This window comes from Mizuhopecten yessoensis, unplaced genomic scaffold (genome assembly GCF_002113885.1).
Source record: "Mizuhopecten yessoensis strain PY_sf001 unplaced genomic scaffold, ASM211388v2 scaffold9605, whole genome shotgun sequence".
NCBI classification, from domain to species: Eukaryota; Metazoa; Mollusca; class Bivalvia; order Pectinida; family Pectinidae; genus Mizuhopecten; species Mizuhopecten yessoensis.
This window is the reverse complement of record NW_018408131.1, coordinates 89,854-112,448: the sequence shown is the minus strand read 5'-3', so window position 1 is coordinate 112,448 and position 22,595 is coordinate 89,854. Positions and strand designations below refer to the sequence as shown.

At 36.8% G+C, this 22,595-nt stretch overlaps 1 protein-coding gene across 1 annotated transcript in view; it reads left to right on the top strand.

Moving 5' to 3' along the window:
• The first annotated feature begins 4,250 nt into the window (after positions 1-4,250).
• LOC110458444 (nicotinamidase-like) overlaps positions 4,251-22,595 on the top strand; it is a 33,053-nt gene continuing 14,708 nt past the window's right edge. The window contains exons 1-2 of the mRNA XM_021510133.1: positions 4,251-4,422; positions 18,354-18,640. Of these exons, the coding sequence (XP_021365808.1) occupies positions 4,406-4,422; positions 18,354-18,640 (304 nt within the window). The 5' untranslated portion in view covers positions 4,251-4,405. The remainder of the gene's footprint in view (positions 4,423-18,353; positions 18,641-22,595) is intronic.

The window sequence follows — 22,595 nt, the reverse complement described above, 5'->3', positions numbered from 1 at the left end:
GTGAACGATATAAGTGATGTGAAGGTGATGATAACGATATAAATGATGTGAAGGTTATGATAAAGCTATAAGTGGTGTGGAGGTTATGAGAACGGTATACGTGATGTGAACGTCATGATAACGATATTAGTGATGTGAAGGTGATGATAACGATATTAGTGATGTGAAGGTCATGAGAACGATATAAATGATGTGAAGGTTATGATCAAGCTATAAGTGGTGTGGAGGTTATGAAAACGGTATACGTGATGTGAACGTCATGATAAAGATATTAGTGATGGGAAGGTCACGAGGACGATATTAGTGATGTGAAGATCATGAGAACGATATTAGTGATGTGAAGATCACGAGAACGATATTAGTGATGTGAAGATCACGAGAACGATATCAGTGATGTGAAGGTTATGAGAACGATATTAGTGATGTGAAGATGATGATAATGATATTAGTGATGTGAAGGTGATGATAATGATATTAGTGATGGGAAGGTCATGATAACGATATTAGTGATGGGAAGGTTATGAGAACGATATTAGTGATGTGAAGGTGATGATAACGATATTAGTGATGTGAAGGTCATGATAACGATATTAATGATGTGAAGGTCATCATAACGATATTAGTGATGTAAAGGTCATGAGAACGATATTAGTGATGTAAAGATCATGAGAACGATATTAGTGATGTGAAGGTTATGATAACGATATTAGTGATGTGAAGGTTATGATAACGATATAAGTGATGTGAAGGTCATGATAACGATATTAGTGATGTAAAGGTCATGATAACGATATTAGTGATGTGAAGGTCATGAGAACGATATAAGTGATGTGAAGATCACGAGAACGATATTAGTGATGTGAAGGTTATGATAACGATATAAAGGATGTGAAGGTTATGATCAAGCTATAAGTGGTGTGGAGGTTATGAGAACGGTATAAGTGGTGTGGACGTCATGATAACAATATTAGTGATGTGAAGGTCACGAGGACGATATTAGTGATGTGAAGATCACGAGAGCGATATCAGTGATGTGAAGGTTATGAGAACGATATAAGTGATGTGAAGGTGATGATAAAGATATTAGTGATGTGAAGATGATGATAACGATATTAGTGATGTGAAGGTCATGAGAACGATATAAGTGATGTGAAGATCACGAGAACGATATTAGTGATGTGAAGGTTATGATAACGATATTAGTGATGTGAAGGCTATGATAAAGTTATAAGTGGTGTGGAGGTTATGAGAACGGTATACGTGATGTGAACGTCATGATAACGATATTAGTGATGTGAAGGTGATGATAAAGATATTAGTGATGGGAAGGTCATGATAACGATATTAATGATGTGAAGGTTATGATAACGATATAAGTGATGTGAACGTCATGATAACAATATTAGTGATGTGAAGGTCACGAGGACGATATTAGTGATGTGAAGATCACGAGAGCGATATCAGTGATGTGAAGGTTATGAAAACGATATAAGTGATGTGAAGGTGATGATAAAGATATTAGTGATGGGAAGGTCAAAAGGACGATATTAGTGCTGTGAAGATCATGAGAACGATATTAGTGATGTGAAGATCACGAGAGCGATATCAGTGATGTGAAGGTTATGAAAACGATATAAGTGATGTGAAGGTGATGATAACGATATTAGTGATGGGAAGGCTATGATAAAGTTATAAGTGGTGTGGAGGTTATGAGAACGGTATACGTGATGTGAACGTCATGATAACGATATTAGTGATGTGAAGGTCATGATAACGATATTAGTGATGTGAAGGTGATGATAAAGATATTAGTGATGGGAAGGTCATGATAACGATATGAGTGATGTGAAGGTTATGATAACGATATTAGTGATGTGAAGGCTATGATAAAGTTATAAGTGGTGTGGAGGTTATGAGAACGGTATAAGTGATGTGAACGTCATGATAACGATATTAGTGATGTGAAGGTCATGAGAACGATATTAGTGATGGCAAGGTCACGAAGACGATATTAGTGATGTGAAGGTTATGAGAACGATATTAGTGATGGGAAGGTCACGAGGACGATATTAGTGATGTGAAGATCACGAGAACGATATCAGTGATGTAAAGGTTATGATAACGATATTAGTGATATGAAGGTCATGGTAACGATATTAGTGATGTGAATGTGATGATAACGATATTAGTGATGTGAAGGTCACGAGGACGATATTAGTGATTTGAAGATCATGACAACGATATTGGTGATGTGAAGATCTCGAGAACGATATTAGTGATGGGAAGATCACGAGAGCGATATCAGTGATGTGAATATCACGAGAACGATATCAGTGATGTAAAGGTTATGATAACGATATTAGTGATATGAAGGTCATGGTAACGATATTAGTGATGTGAAGGTGATGATAACGATATTAGTGATGTGAAGGTCATGATAACGATATTAGTGATGTGAAGGTGATGAGAACGATATTAGTGATGTGAAGGTCATGATAACGCTATTAGTGATGTGGAGGTCATGAGAACGATATTAGTGATGTGGATGTCATGAGAACGATATTAGTGATGTGAAGGTGATGTTAACGATATTAGTGATGTGAAAGTTATAAGAACGATATTAGTGATGAGAAGGTGATGATAATGATTTCAGTGATGGGAACGTCACAAGGACGATATTAATGATGTGAAGGTCATGAGAACGCTATTAGTGATGTGAATGTCAAGAGGACGATATTAGTGATGGGAAGGTCATGATAACGATATTAGTGATGTGAAGGTAATGATAACGATATTAGTGATGTGAAGGTCATGATAACGACATTAGTGATGTGAAGGTCATGATAACGATATTAGTGATATGAAGGTTATGATAACGAAATTAGTGATGTGAAGGTCATGATAACGATATTAGTGATGGGAAGGTCACGAGGACGATATTAGTGATGTTGAGGTCATGAGAACGGTATTAGTGATGTGAAGATCATGAGAACGTTCTTAGTGATGTGAAGATCATGAGAACGATATTAGTGATGTGAAGGTTATGAGAACGATATTAGTGATGTGAAGGTGATGATAATGATTTTAGTGATGTAAAGGTGATGATAATGATTTTAGTGATGGGAAGGTCACGAGGACGATATTAAGGATGTGAAAGTCAAGAGGACGATATTAGTGATGTGAAGGTTATGAGAACGGTATAAGTGATGTATTGGTCACGAGGATGTTATCAATGATGTGAAGGTGATGAGGACGAAATGTGAAAAATAACATTAAAACAATCAATTGGACTTGATATAAGATAAACCCTATGTTGACCACTTAATTGGTTGCTGATACGCTTGAATAAATCAAAAGAAAATTAAATTAGCGCAGGATTTATATTGAAATGAAAAATACTAGCGATGTAACAAAACAAACAAGGGAGGTAACTATCATAAATATTACAACACTCTACAAACGAACAAAAGGCGCACCAGTCACACAGTCTAAACACTTGACCTTACAAAGTCCGTGTGTCTATACAAATCAATGCACGGTATTCCGTTACTTTAGACTCTGTAGCCTACACATATCAATTTAAATGAATAATAGGGCAATATTAAATTTATATACATAAACAAAGTTAACGACAATCACGTGCTGGATTGAATGTCAGATACGGTCATTAGGGAGTGACAGTGTAAGTTAACTTCCGTGTGCTTTTCATAAAAACAGACCAAAACGTAAAAGTCATAGGAACGATAAGTTTAGGACCGTCTCTATATAACGAAAGTTGAACTAAACACAAAGTGGTCGGATGGTACAGCCGATAGCGCACTCGCCTTTCACTAGGACGACCGCGGTTCAATTCCTCAATCGGATAGGAAAATTTCTCCAGGTTATCTTGTTTCCGCCAACATTTAGACCTCCTGTTTTTTTTGTATCTGGGCCAACACGAGTGATTAATATCAGATACAAAAAATATATTAGTTGCAAAATAAATGGAATAGATATATTTTTAACTGAAATGTGTGAGATCAAGCTCATTTAGTTAAAGGTTGAGGTCAGTATCATTAGGACCTATCTGTTCCTACTGGTCTTTCTAAGGTTCTCCATACATTGTATTTAAAACTGTAAAAGCCATTCCGTATCTGTATGGATTTCTAACAATGTTCCAGATAGTTACATTTAACAAGGAAATTAGATTATCTAAGTCCGTGATTTAACTATGTAGATAAGAACGTTCAAAGGGAACCTGAAGCATCCTGTCGTTGCTAATATCGGGAAGTGTAAGCCCTCCGCGTCCTGTCCGAGCCCCTAGCTTGACTAACATTCTGGTATCAATGTGTCACGGCGCTGGCAGGGATCAGTAGAAGAGGATCCTGTTTACTTTAGTGTTTACACAGTGTAACGGGATAGCACGATGTTTGTCAGTGTACGGTAAGTGTCTAACTTTATATATTACTCCACAAAACACCACTTTTTATTAGGAATGATTTAAAAATTATGGAAGCAATTTAATTTATTCCATTTCTGTTATTGTGGTCAGTCCTCCTTGATTCTCAGCAGCGATACATGATGTACAATGTCATAAAAGCGTGTGTACTTTTAATTTTTAACTACGGTTCAATATTTCTTGTAACATACCTGGTACTCTCAGCTTAACTTTATTTGTATAGATTTGCGTTTGAATGTGGTCAAGTAAGTGGAACNTCGAGAGGAATATCGGTAGTAAATGGACTCTTTCTCCCGACACTTGTACAAACAGTGTAAAATGCCCGGAGCCATACGAAACTCATAGTATGGTGTTAATGCAATGTAGACCGATTTTAAAGCCGGTACTTCACACCCCGGCCTTCCTACAGCAGCTTAGAATTTTAGATAAAGTGATTTTCCCGGTCTACTCAGCAACAATAGCCAGGTGGAGTATAAATGGTCTGTGTACTAATTTATCACTGTATCACTATCAATGCTATACAACGTAACGCAGAAAGGTTTAATTGTATTTGGGTTATCCATTGCATTGAGGTCCGTGGTGATAAGGATTTCTGTTAGCTTATCCAATCACATACGCTGTAATAAGGACTTATGGTTTAGCTTATTCAATCAGAGGCTCGGATTCACATTTTGTTAATTGATAGAATGCAATCGTAAGATCAAAAGTGATGAAGTAACTGAAATTATGGAGTTTGTTTTGATTACTACACGGTAACAGTGATACAGCAGGGGCATAATTAAAAGAAAACGATGTGTATACGCATAATAATTGGCCATGGGTCTGGGAGCCGTGGGGGACTTATTGGGTTTACTCCGTTTCCTCTTCTTGTCTTCCCCTTCTTCTTTTTTTCCGCCTTAAGGTGGCACGGTATAGTCTAGTGGTAGGATGCCGGGCTCGTGACCGAAGGGTTGCGGGTTCGAGTCACGTCACGAAACTGTGTTGTATCTTTGAGCAAGATACAATACTCCGCTTGTTCCAGTCTACTCAATGAGTACGTGGTTAGGCAGTGCTCCCCAGGGAGTTGAGAAAGATATTGGCTGGTTGTAAAGGCCCTATAACCACGGATAATTATTTGTGAACCGCTTTGAGACGACGTTCGAACTAGGTTGTGATGAAGCGGTATATAAGAACCTCCAAATATTATTATTTTTGAAATTTTGTCAGCGCGTTTTCTTAGAAACTATACTTTGGATTCCAATGAAACTTTACATGAGTATTGCGGCATGTGCCTAGATGTGCAAGACACCATTTTTTAATAGCTGTGAATCCAAGATGGAAACCGCGACCTCTGATATGTTAACATATTTAAATGTGTACGCTAAGGTGATGCCATTTGTCCCTCTCTTTTTCCTAAGCTTAGTATGACACTGTCAACTCTACCCTGAAACCTGTTCTGCATCTTTGCGAATATGGGGTCAGTTTGGGTGACTTCTGTGATGGTCTCCTATTACAATTAGAACTTGTTTTGAATGGGATTGCACCAATTTACTGACTATAATTGTACTCGACTGTTTCTTGCTGTTTGGCCATTGACTATTCACCTGTGGTCAAATGGAATTCTGATTAGTTGTACCTGATCAAGGTCACCCTGTGTGATTTAAAGGCAATTAATTCCATGTCAATTGATCTAGTTTTTTGTCTGTCCACCAGATACAGCTGTATCAGTACACAGTATAAAACCTACATGTAAGATGCTTTGGCTGTCCTTTGGTCAGGAAATGACAGCCCGAGGCACAATTTCATTCCACAACAGTGCCTTTACCAAGGTAACCTAATATTGTGCTTGGAACTACTTATTCTAATGCAAAAAAAAAAAATGTATGTATGTCCCTCAAATAGGATATTTAGATTATCATTTAGATCGGAGACGTATTACAGATATAGGCAACGACTACACTAAGGACGCGAACCGCAGCGCTGTGGCAGCTTGTCCGCATCTGAGGAGCCGTCCTACTTTGGATCATGATCTAGATGGGCTTGGGACACTTAGAATCTCAGAGGGCCTGGTAAGGGGAAACGTATATTACCCCCTCACGTCTGCCGAACACAGACTTTGGTCAGTTATGCAAGAGGATAAATCAGTCAATCAAGTAGCCAACAACTTGCTCTTTGCCTTACGATTGGTCATGATAACCGGATGACATATCCAATATGGTGTATCTGAAGCGTAACTCGCGATATACGTTTCAGTGCATTCAATTAACCTGTAAAATTCAAACCATAAGTATGCCGTGAGAAAACATCGAAAATCAACGTATATATTGAAATATATTTTAACCCGTTGGTAGCTGAGATTTCCATGCGGTTTGTGAGTGCCCCATTAAATTTAACTTTAATAATTGAGTTCGGAAAAAACACCTGAAAATGATTGATTGCAAATGTAAGCTCGTGGTTGTGTTAACATATCAGTAATGATTCTGGCTACATGAGAACACGTACTCCTTTACAGTTTAGACTATTTCAAAAAAAAAGACTTAATATATTGTTCATTTAATAATATTTCTACCCAGCTTCTTAATATGAGCATGTTACAATACATGCTTGAAACGTTAGTAATTTAGCTCTGAAAAGACGGGTTTTTTTTCGGAATAAACGAGTCAAATATCGTGAAGATGGCGGTGGCGATGAGGACGGTGGTGATGTAACACGGTGCCATTATCTGAAATTCTATGATATGTTGGGGCGGTAGTTAAATTGTACTACTGATTGGAGATTCTTTATTGTGTATACTATCGTCATGTATATTTTTAGGGCTGAGGGGTGGTATGCCATATTCTATGTATTTTTATATATATTTGTTCCCAAACAGGCCACCCCGCGTCATGCTTGATTGAGACGCATCCCAATGCCCCATAATCTGCCCATGGTCACTTTCCACTGTCTGCCATTTTACTCATTTTAGTTATTTTTGTCATACCTAATGCTGCCAATGAACTTTAGATTTAAGTTTTGTGTCACCTTTTAAACTCTCGTAATTTTATTTGTTTTACTGTGATATGAGCGGCCTCAAACTCAGCCTTTATCTTCGGAAAATGTTGCCGGGAAAATCCGCTATTTTGTTAAATGAATGCGCCGATGTTTAATAACAAAAAAAACACACACACACTCTGCCAGTGTGTAATATTAGTCCAAGAGCTTTTATACTACCTCTGATGCCATCCTTCATTGATTAACACAGACTGTCACCTGTGTGTGTTTATATATACCGGTTACTCTTGAGTCGCCCGATGATCTATAACACCTCCACACTCTAACTACCTATGGGTGATGTCATATAAGCTCATTTGGCTGGCCCAGTACTGGGCTGAACCTGATAACGATACTTTACTTAAATACATATACCACGCATCAGTTCAGACACACCAGTGATGTGTTTTATCGGTCTCTAACTCACTACTATACATTTCGAAATATCATACTAGACTTGATAGCTAGAACATAATTCTTATTTATATACAATTCTTAATATTTAGAATCGGACGGCACTCCTACAATAGCTTGGACCCAATAGTGGGGTGGTGAATCTCAGTTTCTAATTTTATTATACATGCTGATCTACCATACTATATTATATTAGTATTAATTTAGATATAACTATTAAAATCCATATAGCGTATCTACATTAGCTTAGAACTGCTAGTGGCGTCGTATTTCATAGTATTTATATTTATTTTCATACAACTATATTAGTTCATTATATTACTATAGTACCTAAACCTAGAATAGCATCCATACTTCTACTCCGAAATTATTTTCTTGTACTTAAATTCGTAACGACGTCATGGCTGTGTAAATTAGACAATTGGCAAGGATACGCAAACCTGCTCCTATGTTCTCTCCCTAAGCCAGCATGAGGGTGCATACAAGAGCCACAACTGTCGACTTTGAGTTCAACATAGGTAAAGCAGATAGGCAAACGAAAAAGGTAGCCTACAGGAAATCTACAAAGATTGAGATAAAGGCAAGAAGTAACCTGGTTATGACATTACTTGCTGCTGTGTTCGAAGCTATGAGAATCGTTGTAAAGGACAGAATCCCAACCTGAAAATTAACAAAACTAATACTCAACAATCAGGTGGAACAGCAAGTCTGTTTCTGTTGTTGGTGAGAATTCAGCCAATCAGTTGTATAGAATAAATCTGCGCCTACCGACATCTGCCATCTCCATGAACGGAAAGGCGCTATATATCTTCATGAAATACCATCTATCAAACATATTCAACAAGATTAACACTATGGGAAACTATTAGGAAACCAATCATGTTATAATGAGCAGTGTGCATATATGATGGTAGAATGGGAAAGGTTAAACAAGGATGGTACATTGTAAAAACCAATACAAGGCCACCCTATAGCCGACATAGCCCTACTGGCAAAAACAACCCAGTGCTCAACACGATTCCTTCCCAGAACTGACCCTGCACCTGACACCGATATTGCTTTTCCGGCCAACACGGTGGTTTCGAAAACCGACCTGGCTCCGGACGAGGCAGTGTCACTTAGCACAGTTCCCCAGAAGAGCAATGTTAAGGATAAGAAACAGTGTTAACGCCATACCCGATAGCGACATCCGGGGGATACTCGTACGGTTCCCATTACCGATCTGACTCCCGATACATTCCCTCAGATTGGTCAACCTACCTCCGCTATCTCTTTGGGAAGAAACCAAGGACAATCACCAATTGAGACACTACAAGTTGATGCACAGAAGACACAAACAGATGTTATCACTCCAATACCACTTCAGCTACAAAAGACACATTGTATCACAATCAGACTCCCAGACAGATAGTAGTTCAGTCAATTACAGCACCTTGGGGAACAAGGAGAAACAACCCAAAAAGTGGGAAGAGCAACTTAAGCTGGAATATATGAAGCAGGACAACCTGCTAAAGGAATGCGTCGGTCTAAAAGCATATTTTATTCGACTTTTAAGAAACATCTCTAATTTAGAAAAATCCAACAAGAGTTTAAGTATGAAGAATATGACCTTGAAGGATGCGACTAAATCATCTCCTACGACTGCCTCGGCATTGGCCAAGCCTATGCAGACAGACTCTGCGCTAGTTCATAATAAGCAGGAGACTATTCACAACACTCCACGGGTGTCTTTCGATCCTTCACCCCTCAAAGGTGGGGGCAACTTGAGGCGCTGTCGGCAGTATTGCAGTACATCTCCCCAGAAGAGCTGTGCAGATAAACACAAATAAACTACAGATAACGGCGGCAGTACAAAAACCACAGGTATGAGCCAAATAGAAAAGCAGGTTCTTATAATTGAAATGAACGACATATCATCCCGTCTTAATAGACTGGAGGAAAGGAGATTCGCCTCTACCAGGCTTGGTACTTTGGAAATGTATACCTTAAAGAAACGTTTCACATGTGTGTCTCCCGTTTCAGCGGGGAAAGATTATAAGACTCTTTCATGTCCAAAGGTGTAGATTAGGGAAATCCCACCCGAGGGGTTTTCAAATTTTGTAAAACCCCAGGCTTTGCCGAGGGTTTTGCCAAATTTGAAAATCTCCCTATCCTTAACCTTTGGGCATGAAAGAGTATGTTTCTCTCATTCCAACTAAATGTATCAGAATAAGCTCAGAAACCGTGAAAATGCGTTTGGACTGGTACCATTTTGAAAATATTAAATTCCTCCCTGAGCTTTGTAGAAGAAAACGAATTCGTCAGCAAGATTTATCATACCAATATTCGCAAACAGCGTTTGCGCAGGAAAAATAACCATCTTTCTAACGTGTACGGTAAATATATTGTAATAGGCTGTAATATCATCACGACGCCTTCTCCGCATTGCGGTATCGATGTTTTCCAAATTCGTGACGTCACGTCAGTATAGAGCCATTGTGACGCCACGTCACGTTAAATGGGATGTAAGATAGACATTTCTACACCCCTTTCTAACCCTGGACAGGTGCATCTTACACACACGGAAATGAGTGAAAAGCTTGTAATCCCCTGGGGGAAAACAGCCTCGTACCGATTAGCACGTGTTCAACGGTGACGTTATTAAAATGTGTCGACGGTAATCGTGACGTCATCAAAAACGAATGACGATATGCATACCACACACGTGTTTTTGTTAACAAACAGACTACTGTCGGTGGAGCTGTGACTGAATTAATAGGACGGGAGAAAAATAATCATCCCCTACCTTGAGGGTGTGACAGAGAAATCTCCAACCCTCGGAGTGATTTATTTGGTTGTCTAACCCTCGGCAGATTTCTCTGTCACACCTTCAAGGTAGGGGAAGACTATTGATTATTGTACATTGAATTTGTGAAATTTCAACATCATTTTATGGCATGTATTAGCTTCTCTCTCTAATGGTCTTTTAAATCAAGTTTATTTTAAATGAAGTGCTTTTACATGCATTTAAATTATTTTTAGTCTCTCCTAACTCTTTTAGAGTGGCTTTCGTCATATGTTTTATGTATAATTTATTTATCATCGTATCGTGTATGTGGAAGGTGAGACTCTAATAAACTATCTGTATCTATTTCTGTATGGTTGAGACGGGGAATTCCCCTATTCCTAACAATTGTATGACATCACGTCAATTTGGTTTCAACAAATTTTATTGTATTTACAAAAGGATGAGACAACAGGCAGTGCCTATATTAGTCTTCTCCTGAAACGGTACAACATATATATATTTACACAGAATAATAAGATATATTTACAAAATTATCGATAATTAATTACGTATTGAACTAGATGGACATTTATATGGAAAATATGTATATATGTTTGAATTAATGATATGGCTGAATGTTTAAACTACACACACTAATAACAAGGCTAACACTTCTACCAGTGGTGTATAGATGACTAGTACAAGTAAACGTCACGTCAATGATACGACGACGTCTCTTCAACCCTGAATTTAGCCCGTGACGTTAACATTACATTATGTTTATTATATTAGTTAAAAAAACTCCCTCGGGTTGAGATTCCCCTATCTCACCTCCATGAGGGTGAGAGATTATATTAAGCTCTATCTGAAGTGCGAGAATATATAAAGTTAACTATTCGACTGCAACCGCAGTTAAGCATCATACTTCACCAGAAAGTGTATATCTGCTATACTTGTACAGAGTTATTACTAGGTCATTCATTACTCTGGTCGAATTATTTTGTCACAAAACACTCATTTCAGGCAGATATTTTAAAACAAACATGACTACGAAAATTTGAATTGTTAGTTAAAAATATGAGATTTATAATCCGCTCCCCTATTGTACGTTCTGTGTACACATATGTAAGGGTTGTCGTTTATGTTCGTCCTTACTAGTACACATGTACTTGATATAAACGAGACGAGTGAGTGTTTGTTGTGAGTCATATCTTATGATAGATTAACTATATTTGTAATAAAAATCGTGACAAAAATGGAATAAAACTGGTTAGCTTGATGCTGCATTAAAGTGGTGTGACCGCTCAACGCACCAAAAATACAAAATGTAGCGTGCGCACTTCGTGCAAACATCGTGCACACACTGTCCGCACATCGGCCACACATGGTACCCGTGTGCACAACTGTAAGATAATGATTTAACAATCGTTCGTCCCACTGTGCGCTTCTTTCCGCACACATATGCGATATGGTACAATTGGCTGATCAATATTACGGAAGGAAAAAAAACGGAACCCGCGTATTGAATAAGGAAAATTGTATATAAAAAAATATAATTATATTAATTAGGAAAATGATCAATTTTACAATGCGTTTTACACAGCATTACAGTGACCGTTAGACTGTCAAGAATTGGTTTGGCCCCCAGGTAACAGAACAGGTTAATAACATGTTGATGATTGACAGGAGTTTTACCTGGCCTGTGCCTGACAAGTTTGTTTTTTCAAGTTCAAGAGAGCTAATATGAACAGACCTAGACGTTAAGTATTTAGTTCCCCTTCACCCGGATTTTTACACCTTGACGATCGCGAGTTACGTAAGTGCCCCGGCTGGGGAAAGCTACGGTCCAGGTTCAGGTACAAAGTGGGTGTGTTCTCCTTTCTCCCACTTTTTAAAAAACCCATAGAGGCAGTAATGTTGTGATAGCAGTTAAAGTCTGTTTCATATATATTTTACTTGTTTTTTACCTGTGTTCTCCCATATTACCTGTATCAGGTTACATTACATTACCTGTACTGTCATATACATGAAGCTTTGATATAGTCTATTTTCATAATTTTTAGCCATTTGTTTTCATATCATATACCATTTTGATCAGCTAGATCTATCCAACGTGAAATCCACAAATACTTTAAGTTAGATTGATTTAATTTAGAGTGAAGCAAATATTTCTAGTTGATAATAATGAATCAGACCAGATGTACCCACTTGTATACAGTCTACTTCCCAACAAGAGCCAGGCAACATTCCAAAGATTCTTTACACTACTAAAAACCAAGATGACAGATCTCAACCTCCAACTCAATCCCACCACCGTTTTCCTGGATATATTTAAATATAAATATATTTGTTAAATATTCCTATAACTAACACAGTATTTCCTATTGGTGAACAGGTAAATACAGGTAAATAATCTACCTGTACTATACCAGAACAGACTATAATGCCACCTCTATTGTTTTTCAGTGTTTATATAATTCCTTTGATCAGAAAAAAAGTGGGAGAAAGGAGAACAAACCGTCTTCCCTGAACACCAACTCTGCTTAAAATCACATGTTTACATAGGTGGTCAGTTGTGATGATAGTGAGTTATAGTCTATTGCAGAAATTTTGTACAGGTAACTTAATCAGGTATATCAACATCTGATAAGTAATCACATAATCAATAACTGCTAATAATTGCAAAATAATAATTAACATTTAGAACAGTTTTCAGAATCAGTCATATATTTATTATGACATATTAGTTAACTTGTATTTTCAGATTTGTTTGAATTCTCTTATAATTGTTGTCATATATTAGTTAAACTTGTACTTATTTTCATATTTCTATCAATTGTGTTTGTCTTGTGTGACGTCGGTTTGATATTATTATCTGTTATGTTTTAATACAAATACTTCCTCGACTATCATACAGAATGGTTTTTTAACCCAACTTTGTAGACATAAAAAGGGTCTGTAGACAAGGGGATCCGGTATCATCTTACTTATTTCTTTTGGTAGCTGATGACACATCCTTTATTTCAAATGGCTCAAAATCTTTATATAAAAAATATGCTAAAATATCAGGGTTAAAAGTAAATACTGAAAAAAACAAATGTTATTTGGATAGGTAGATAAGACTTTAGTGCTGATGTATACCATCACAGGTGGAAACTAAAATGGGGAACAACCAAATGTACCTTATTTGGGATTGATTTCTCTGTCAACTTAGAAGACATGGTTACTGTAAATTTCAACAAAATTATTAGTATTATAGATGGCAAGTTACATCAATGGTCAAGAAGAATTCTAATACCTATAGGGAGAATAACTGTTCTAAAATCGCTTAATATTGCAAAAATGAATCACCTGTTTATATCTCTCCCTACTCCAAGTAAAGACATAATTCAATCATTGAACAATTTTTTTTACAATTTTATCTCGCAACCACCAATCGATGGAATAAAACGCTCAACAATTGTTCAAGACTATAGTGAGGGTGGACTCAAAATGATTGATTTAGACAACTTTATATATGGATTTAAAACTAGCATTCAATGGTTCACTTTCAGGCTTCTTTCAGAATACTTCCACTTAATCATTATTTGAAATAATTGAAATCAAACAATGTGATTTATGCCAAGAAAGCAAAGAAACCATAGAACATCTTTTTTAACAGTGTCAAATAACAAATAACTTCTGGCAAAGCATACTCAGATGGATATACTTAAAAACTGACCAAACATTCGAAATAAAGGAAGATATTATACTTTTTGGCAAAACTTCTGAATTCCAAAAATCCCTTCTAACTAAAATCATCATGATTCATGCAAAATTCTTCATCTACTTTAGCTCCAGAAAGGTTTACTGTTTATATCTATGTTTAATAATGGCTATCTTTTAGTGATGTATTAAATGTGTATTACTGTTATATGTAGGAACAGAAACTGTATTTTATTGCTGACATTAGCATCAATGTGGCTCAAATTAAGTTTTTTTTTTTTTTTTCATATAATGTAAAAATTAATATTAAATGATTATTTGCTATTACTTACGCTGTATTAAATGTGTTTTACAGTTATATGTAGAACATTTTATTATTGACATCAGTATCATATCTACAAAATGAGTTGACATTCTTAGTTGAAACAGGCTCTAACTAAACTTCAAAGGATTTTCTATATAAACACCTTCCTTTCAATTCTCCAGAGTTGGAGATCGGGGAATGAGCCGTTATTTCACGCGTGTCGGTCTGGGTCATTTAAAAACCATACAAACAATCTAAATTTAAGAAATACAGATAGAAACATCAGCTAATATATGTATCAAGAATATAGAAACATACTTAAAAAGCAAGTTTATATGTTTCCAGAAGGAACCGTATATAGTGTTAAACCATTTCTCAATTTACATCAACCACGATTATCATCGCAAAACGGTCGTCAATCGCCCGCACAAATGTGCGAAAGCAATACTTGTCTATAATTTTATCGTTCGCACATCGTGCACACACCGTGCGCACCTCGCACGCACACCACGCATCGTTTAACGTTGTGCGATCCCACAACTATAATAATATTTGGATGTGTTCCCCCTTTCTGTCCTTTTTGTTCTTGTATTACCTTCGTAAATTTTCCATCTTCACAATTTTGTTTTCTTTCTTTAGGTATTTTTTGTTTGTTCTTTTCATGAAGACATAAGTAAAAACATACAACACGACATTGTTTTAGTAAGAAAATTATTAGAAGACAATGCATATTGTCAATTCGAGGAAATCATTGTCATGCATAGGCTAGGCTAAGGATTACAATATTTTGATGGTTGAATTTGATATATATATTTATAGGGCCATGCTCAAAGAAAGCATCCATACTTTTTAAGCTCGTATGTATCTCATAACTATTATACGGTGGCGCTTCCATACATATCTAAATGCATTATAAAATCGTCTTTGTATGTTTTATGGTTGGTAAAGTACAGAGTATTTGCACTCAATGGCAGATAATTACCCACTAAATCTGTACAGGTAGCACAGATAAGTCTGTACAGGTGATTTTTTTTAGTCAGTACTTAAAACGCAATAATCCAACACAATATCATGTACTATCACACTGAAGGGTAAACATCCGTATCTTTACCAATTTCTATAACTACACTATAATTGGTTTTCCTCTATTAACATGTTATATATAGCTCAGACGGTAGTCAGACAGACAATTTTGACGTGTCACATCATATTAATTAATTCTCTACTTAACAATCAATTAGTTATACGGTAACAAAATGTAACATCTCTAGACCTAGTACATGCATGGTATTCGCCTTTGAAATGGACAACTTTCCCCAAAAGTTTCATACAATCCATATGTAACCACGAAATGATAAAGTTACTCTACCTTTCCCAGCCACTCAAAGGAAATCGGGTTTTTACACTAAATATTTGGTTATTCAAAGACACTTTACATACATTATATGTAATACATGAGGTTATTTTAAAAAGTGTATTTCTTGATGATGACTAATCCATGATCCGGTTTGAATGACAACAAGATGACGTCAGGATCATATAATAATATAGTTCACGCGCGCGCGACACCAGGAAGTAAGCAATGGAAAGACACATCTCTTTAACTGTATTTGTGTCTTGCATAGATTAATGCTAGATTGATGCTGTCATGTTTTTTTGAGCAGGTTTTGGAGCAATGTACTGCAGAATAAGTGTATCAAGTTTAAAAAAAAACAGTTTTGTCGGAATGAATTAAAATCAATAAATAGAAACAAAGTTCATTGACCAGGGGAGAACATGAAACCCAGAGTTGATAAGCTTTTTTGTTGAAAAAATGCATGATTTAGTATTGTAAGTGGGAACAGCTGATGTATATATCTATTTGACCAGATATTGGCTCTCAGCCACAAAAATGCACTTTCAGAGGTCAATGTAGTATGCGAAAGAAAAACGTCTTACATGATAACGACCCGATGATAAAGAATAATTATGCACTAGAGATTGCATTTATGTAAGCACAAAGGTTAAACACGTTGCTGAGGGGGGATTTTAAATGCCCATTCACTAAGACCATATCAAGTGGAGCAGAGATGGGCTTCCGAGAAAGAATATCTGGGATATGGGGATTTCCCCTCCAAGTAACCTAGTTGACTCCTGGTCACAGTAGGCATGACGTTTGCAAACTAGGCGTTGCAACTAACATTGTAACATTGGCGAATCCTGTAGTAACGGTACAAGGTACAATCGGCTCTTCCTGTCTTGGCAGTAAATTCCTGTCTTGGTGAACATGACGCTTGTCAAGTGAACGACTACTGTATAGGCAAATATTTGGCACTTCCTGCGCTTGTAAATTCGACGCTCTCGAAAACTACACACACAAAAAAGAAACTTACCATCAATAGGTATATATCCGCCTATGATATAGTTATTGCTAGTTTTATTTTGGTACGGAAACATCTAAAGGCAAATGATTGGTTCGTCTTCAGTAAAATTGATTGATCTGCGCACTGCGGACAGTTAATACGGATCATGTTATTTATAAGTGCTCGCTATATCTAGACCATTACGTCAATGTAATGAGAAACCATTCCAACCATCTCCTTCACATGATCACCGACACATTTAGTGCTAAATGTGGAGTATTAACCCGATAAAACCAAAATTGAGAAACAATTATTGTCACTCTAAAACTTCTCAATTCATTTAACATTGTGAACAATACAGGTTTCAGCCTATAAAGCGCCTCTAGCTTAGAACTACTACATATGTCCCTAACTGTTAGACGATTACGTCTGAGTTTCACAGGTTCACACTAATTGCAAACTTAAAGATGTGTTTTTAATAGAAATCTACAATTTTTACACGCTATAACAGAAATCCCATAGGGGCGCTGGAACTGATTTAGGGCCTGCTGTTTTCAATGTACGTTTCTCCTGTATGTCACGCGCAGAACAGCGTAATTCTGCAGTAAATTATTGCATGCATCACCAGCTCCCAGTGGACTCATTAAGATAATTGCTCTATATCAAGTTTAATTCTAAACGAAACTTTTTACGATGAAGAAGAGCTGCACCCTTCTCGCGTACAAATGTAGCTGTATCGATTGATCGAAATACGCCCTGCCATATAGTGGTTACAAGGGGAGGCAACTCTGACAAAGTGATAACGAGGGCACAATACTCTGAAAGAGTGATAACGAGGACACACTACTCTGTTAAATGATCTTGTTAAACGTATTCTGCTCAACGTCGCATATATATCAGATATGCACATAAGCAAGTGGGGATGTATTGCGACAAACAATTATATATTGACACAGACAAAATCGCAGACATATACTGACTCCTACAATAAACATCTCGACCTCTCAGGCTCATACTGCAGCAACACAATGCAGCAGTTTATTGTTTATTTGTTGTTGTGATAGAAAGCTGGGACTAAGGCCATTAAAGAATCTGTATTAGCGTTGGCCTTCCTGTGTTCTAAGATTTACTCGTAGTACTTTCTGTTTTGTTACGACATACTGACAATAATTTCTGTTTTATAGAACTTGCTGGCTATTTCTGTTTTGTTTTATAGGACTTGCTGGCTATTTTGTTTTTATTTTGTAGGACGTGCTGGCTATTCTGTTTTTATTTTGTAGGAGTTGCGGTCTTTTTTGTTTTCGTTTAGTAGGGGTTGCTGTCGATTTTGTTTTTGTTTTGTTGGACTTACCGGCTATTATTTCTGTTTTATAGGTTGAGCTGGGTACTATTTCTATTCACCATTCCCGTAGTATTGTCCCAAAACATCGCCTTAATCATCATCGATGTCCAGAATTGTTTCCTTCCGGGAGGCAGCCTCGCTGTGACAGACGGACAGGAAGTCATCCCGATAATTAATTCATTGCGCACTGACTACAAAGACGCATTCCGATTGGTTGTATTATCTCAGGACTGGCATTGTTCCGATCACATTTCATTTGCCTCCCAACACGCAGGATTTAACGCCTATCAGGAAGTGTCGTTAGCGTACGATAAGAACGGTAAGAAATGTTATACAGACAAGTCATTGTGTTTTCACAGACTTTAGTGACACGTCGTGTGTGGGCTGTAGTTATTTTAGTACGGTTTGGAATCGACATTATCTCAAAAATATTTATCTTGAATGTTGATGTTGCCGACGTGGTGCTATAGAAACGTTCAACCCCCGTATCAGCCCAAGTGTATCGCATACTTTCTTATTTCATTTTCATTGTGATTTTTCTTTCTTTTCACTTAGTTTTACAATGGTTGTGCTGATTTTCTAGTTTTATTCTAAACGCTTAATGGTTTGAAACCGGAAACTGTTTACCTCCCTTTAGTGTGTTTTGTTGTCCTGAACTTCGATTTCTACATATTGAGGAGTCGCATTATCAACAACCAAGGGTTATCGAAATCTGCGCCAGTCCCCAAAGAAAGGTTCAGTTCAAGACTCCGATATCTTTGCCTGAAAACACTGCTTTATGTATTTGTATTGGATTTAATTCGTTGACCGTACACAAAAATCAAAGGCGTAGGAATGTATAAGAGTTGTGCAAGAAATATAACTTCACTACCCTAGACATTCTGGTTTCAGTACATTTCGGTTTCAGTCAATGATAAGACCGCGTTACTCCTGACAATTTGGTTTCAGTACATTATAAAACCGTGTTAGTCCGGACATTTTGGGTTTTAATATAAGAAACAATCGCGTTACTCCAGCAACTTCGGTTTCAGTTTTTGATAGATCTGCGTTACTCTGGATGTTTTGGTTTCATTTCATAATACAATCTCGTTACTCCGGACATTTTGGTGTCAGTATCTTGGGTTACGTGTCAGGAAGGGCATTTTGGTTTTGATATAAGAAAACATCGCGCAACTCCGGCAATTTCGGTTTCAGTTTTTGATAAATCTGCGTTACTCTGGATATTTTAGTTTCAGTTCATAATACAATCTCGTTACTCCGGACATTTTGGTTTCAGTTTCTTGGTTTCGTGTTAGGAAGGACATTTTGGTTTTATATAAGAAAACATCGCGTTACTACATCAATTTCGGTTTTAGTTTTTGATAAATCTGTGTTACTCTGGATATTTTGGTTTCAGTATATGAAACAGTTTCTTTACTCCGGACATTTCAGTTGCTTTTTATGATAAAACACATTTTTCTTAACATTTTCTTTTCCGTATATGATTGAACGACGTCAGGTCGGATATGTCGTTTCAGTTATATAACATTACCGCGCTAAATATTTCTACAGTCAGTGTAATCTCGCATGTCTGGGACATTTGGTTTCTTCGTGCAGGTGTAGGGACGAAATATTCCGATCCTTTACTGTTGACTTTGTAAAACATTCGTGCAATTTTTTTATGCATGTAAATGCATTTCTAGTTCGTCAATAGTAGAATCTAGAGCACCACATAGGGACGCGCCCCCTATTGATGGAAGCGAAATAAAATTGAAACCTTTGTAATTTAATGTTTAAAATGCTCAATACGTGTCCCTGACGACTACTGATATACTACTATAATACAACCGAGGGTTGATTACAACTCCGAGAAGGAAGTGGATATTACACTAGCGATCTAGATTTCATTATACATGCGAAATTCGGAATGCGTCTCCTGAAATGACCTTCAGATCTGTACATTTTCATGTAATTTTACCCGTTAACTCGGTTACGTTTTTATCTCCAGTCTATTGAGGTTTCCTTTAGTAAACGCCGTTTACTGGCTTACACATTAAATCAAATGAATAGTCCGAAAACTAGAACACCCCACCGACGTACTGGGCTTCTTCTTTTGTGTGGACTAATGACCATGACTTTGTCACAGTTTTGTCTGCCCGTCAGTTTGCATGTGATCGGTGCTCAATATAGATGTCCTGTAGACTGTAGACTAGATTACCACTTTGTATAATACGGAAAATGAGAAAAAATAAGTATTGGTTGAAATTACTTGAAACAGATAACTGTATTTTGAAAGCCTTGTATAATGATATGTTGTCTGAAGTAAATACAAAGGCCAAAAACTGGCTTAGTAATGTGAAATCAATGTTAATGTCTCTAGGTTTTGGATATGTTTGGTATGATCAGAAAGTTGTATGTAAGAATCAATTTATATTGGACGTTAAACTACGTCTACGTGATGTTTTTATACAAAATATGAACAATTTTTTTGAAAACTCTACGAAATGTTTTTTATATAGATGTCTGCCCGAGGTTAATTGTCTTCAGTATTATCTTTGTAAATCTTTTCCTGAATCTTGTATTTTAACCATTGCGAAATTTAGATTATCTTCACACGACCTTCGTATAGAAAGGGGCAGATATGAGAGAATACCTCGTAATGAAAGACTTTGTTTAAAGTGTAATTTAGGCGATATAGAGGAGGAATTGCATTTTATTCATGTTTGTCCATTTTACAACGAAGTAAGAACACAATATATTGACAGATATTACAGAATTAGACCGTCTATGTTTAAATTAATTAATTTACTTTCTGTTAGAAGTAAGAGGAAATTGAATAATCTTTCCAAATTTTTAATTTCTGCTTCACAACTGAGATCAAATGAATAATTACACATATTGTCCATCCTCCATAATATGTCTGTATTGCTGTGTATCACTCACTCAATTTTGTAAAATGTATTGTAATGTTTATGCTGATTAGCCGAAAGGCTAAAGGCCAATAAACTAAACTAAACTAAACTAAACCGAGTGTATGGAGATACGCGTCTGAGATTATCACTGGGAAAACCAGGGTGTTGACGGCAATACAAGTTGGTGGGTGGTTGAGTTGGGGATAATCGGCAATGTTACTGCTACATGTATGTTGATTTATTTTCGGATCTACTTGACGATTTCTAGTGCACATGTAACATTTCTACCTCCACAAATGAAAATTTGAAGAGGCAAACCACCATAAATTTATTTTAAATGGCGGTGTTTCATGACGTTGCAAACCATAGCGTGACCACAAAAGATTAATAATATGAAATAGGCACTGCCTATAAGCGAGCGCACATAGTTCGGTAACCTTTGTGATGATAGTGTAGATCTTGGGCGCCTGCAGCGCCCCAGCTAAGGGCTTTAAGGTTACAAAACGAACAGAATCCCTCCTTAGGACAAAGATGCGTCAATTTGTTGTTACTAATTTACTATTATTTCAACACCTTTGTAAATATATCGCCTGATCCCTTTTAGCATCAAAATTTGTCAAGACAAAATGACAGAAATAGGATCTACTTTGCCATATTTGTTAAAAAGGCAAAGTATTGCAATGCAATCCATAGTCACTCATCGGTAAGAATTGCTATCTTTAACAAACAGTACACTTATGTCAGGAAGCATAGATCACAGTGAGGTTATAGTGATCTACTTCACTCCTCCATCCCAAGATGTCCTTGTTCTTCAAATCAGCTTACTCAGGGTGAAATAGTATAGAATTTATGCCCCGGACAAACATTTTTAAATGCAAAGGTCAAAGGTCAAGTCATTGATCACAATGACCTAATTATGTACACTCTGACCTAATTATGTACACTCTGACATCCCAAGATGTCCTTACATTTTTTGAATGTTTTTTGAATTCCTTGAGAGAAATTCATATTAGGAGTGACCAACATATATTATTGATATCATTTATGGTGGGTACATAATTTTCTGACATACGATATATATCGCTGACAATTTTCGAAAAAAAAAGGATATAGTGGAGGAATGAATGACACGGGGGTAATGAAATAACAATTTCAAATATAGCGACTTTGGACCTTTCCATCCATGAAGAGTGTTTGATTCTAGCATATCTGGATCTGAAGAAGAAGAATGTTGAAATTTCAGCCAATTTTCCCTCTTTGGCCCCTCCCTATAGGCCCTAGGGAAGGGCCAGGTTCTTAATTTTCATACCATAAAAATTCAGTCACATGATAGTCATTCCAACCAACTTTGTTCCCACTGAGAGTAAACAAATATACCCAAAA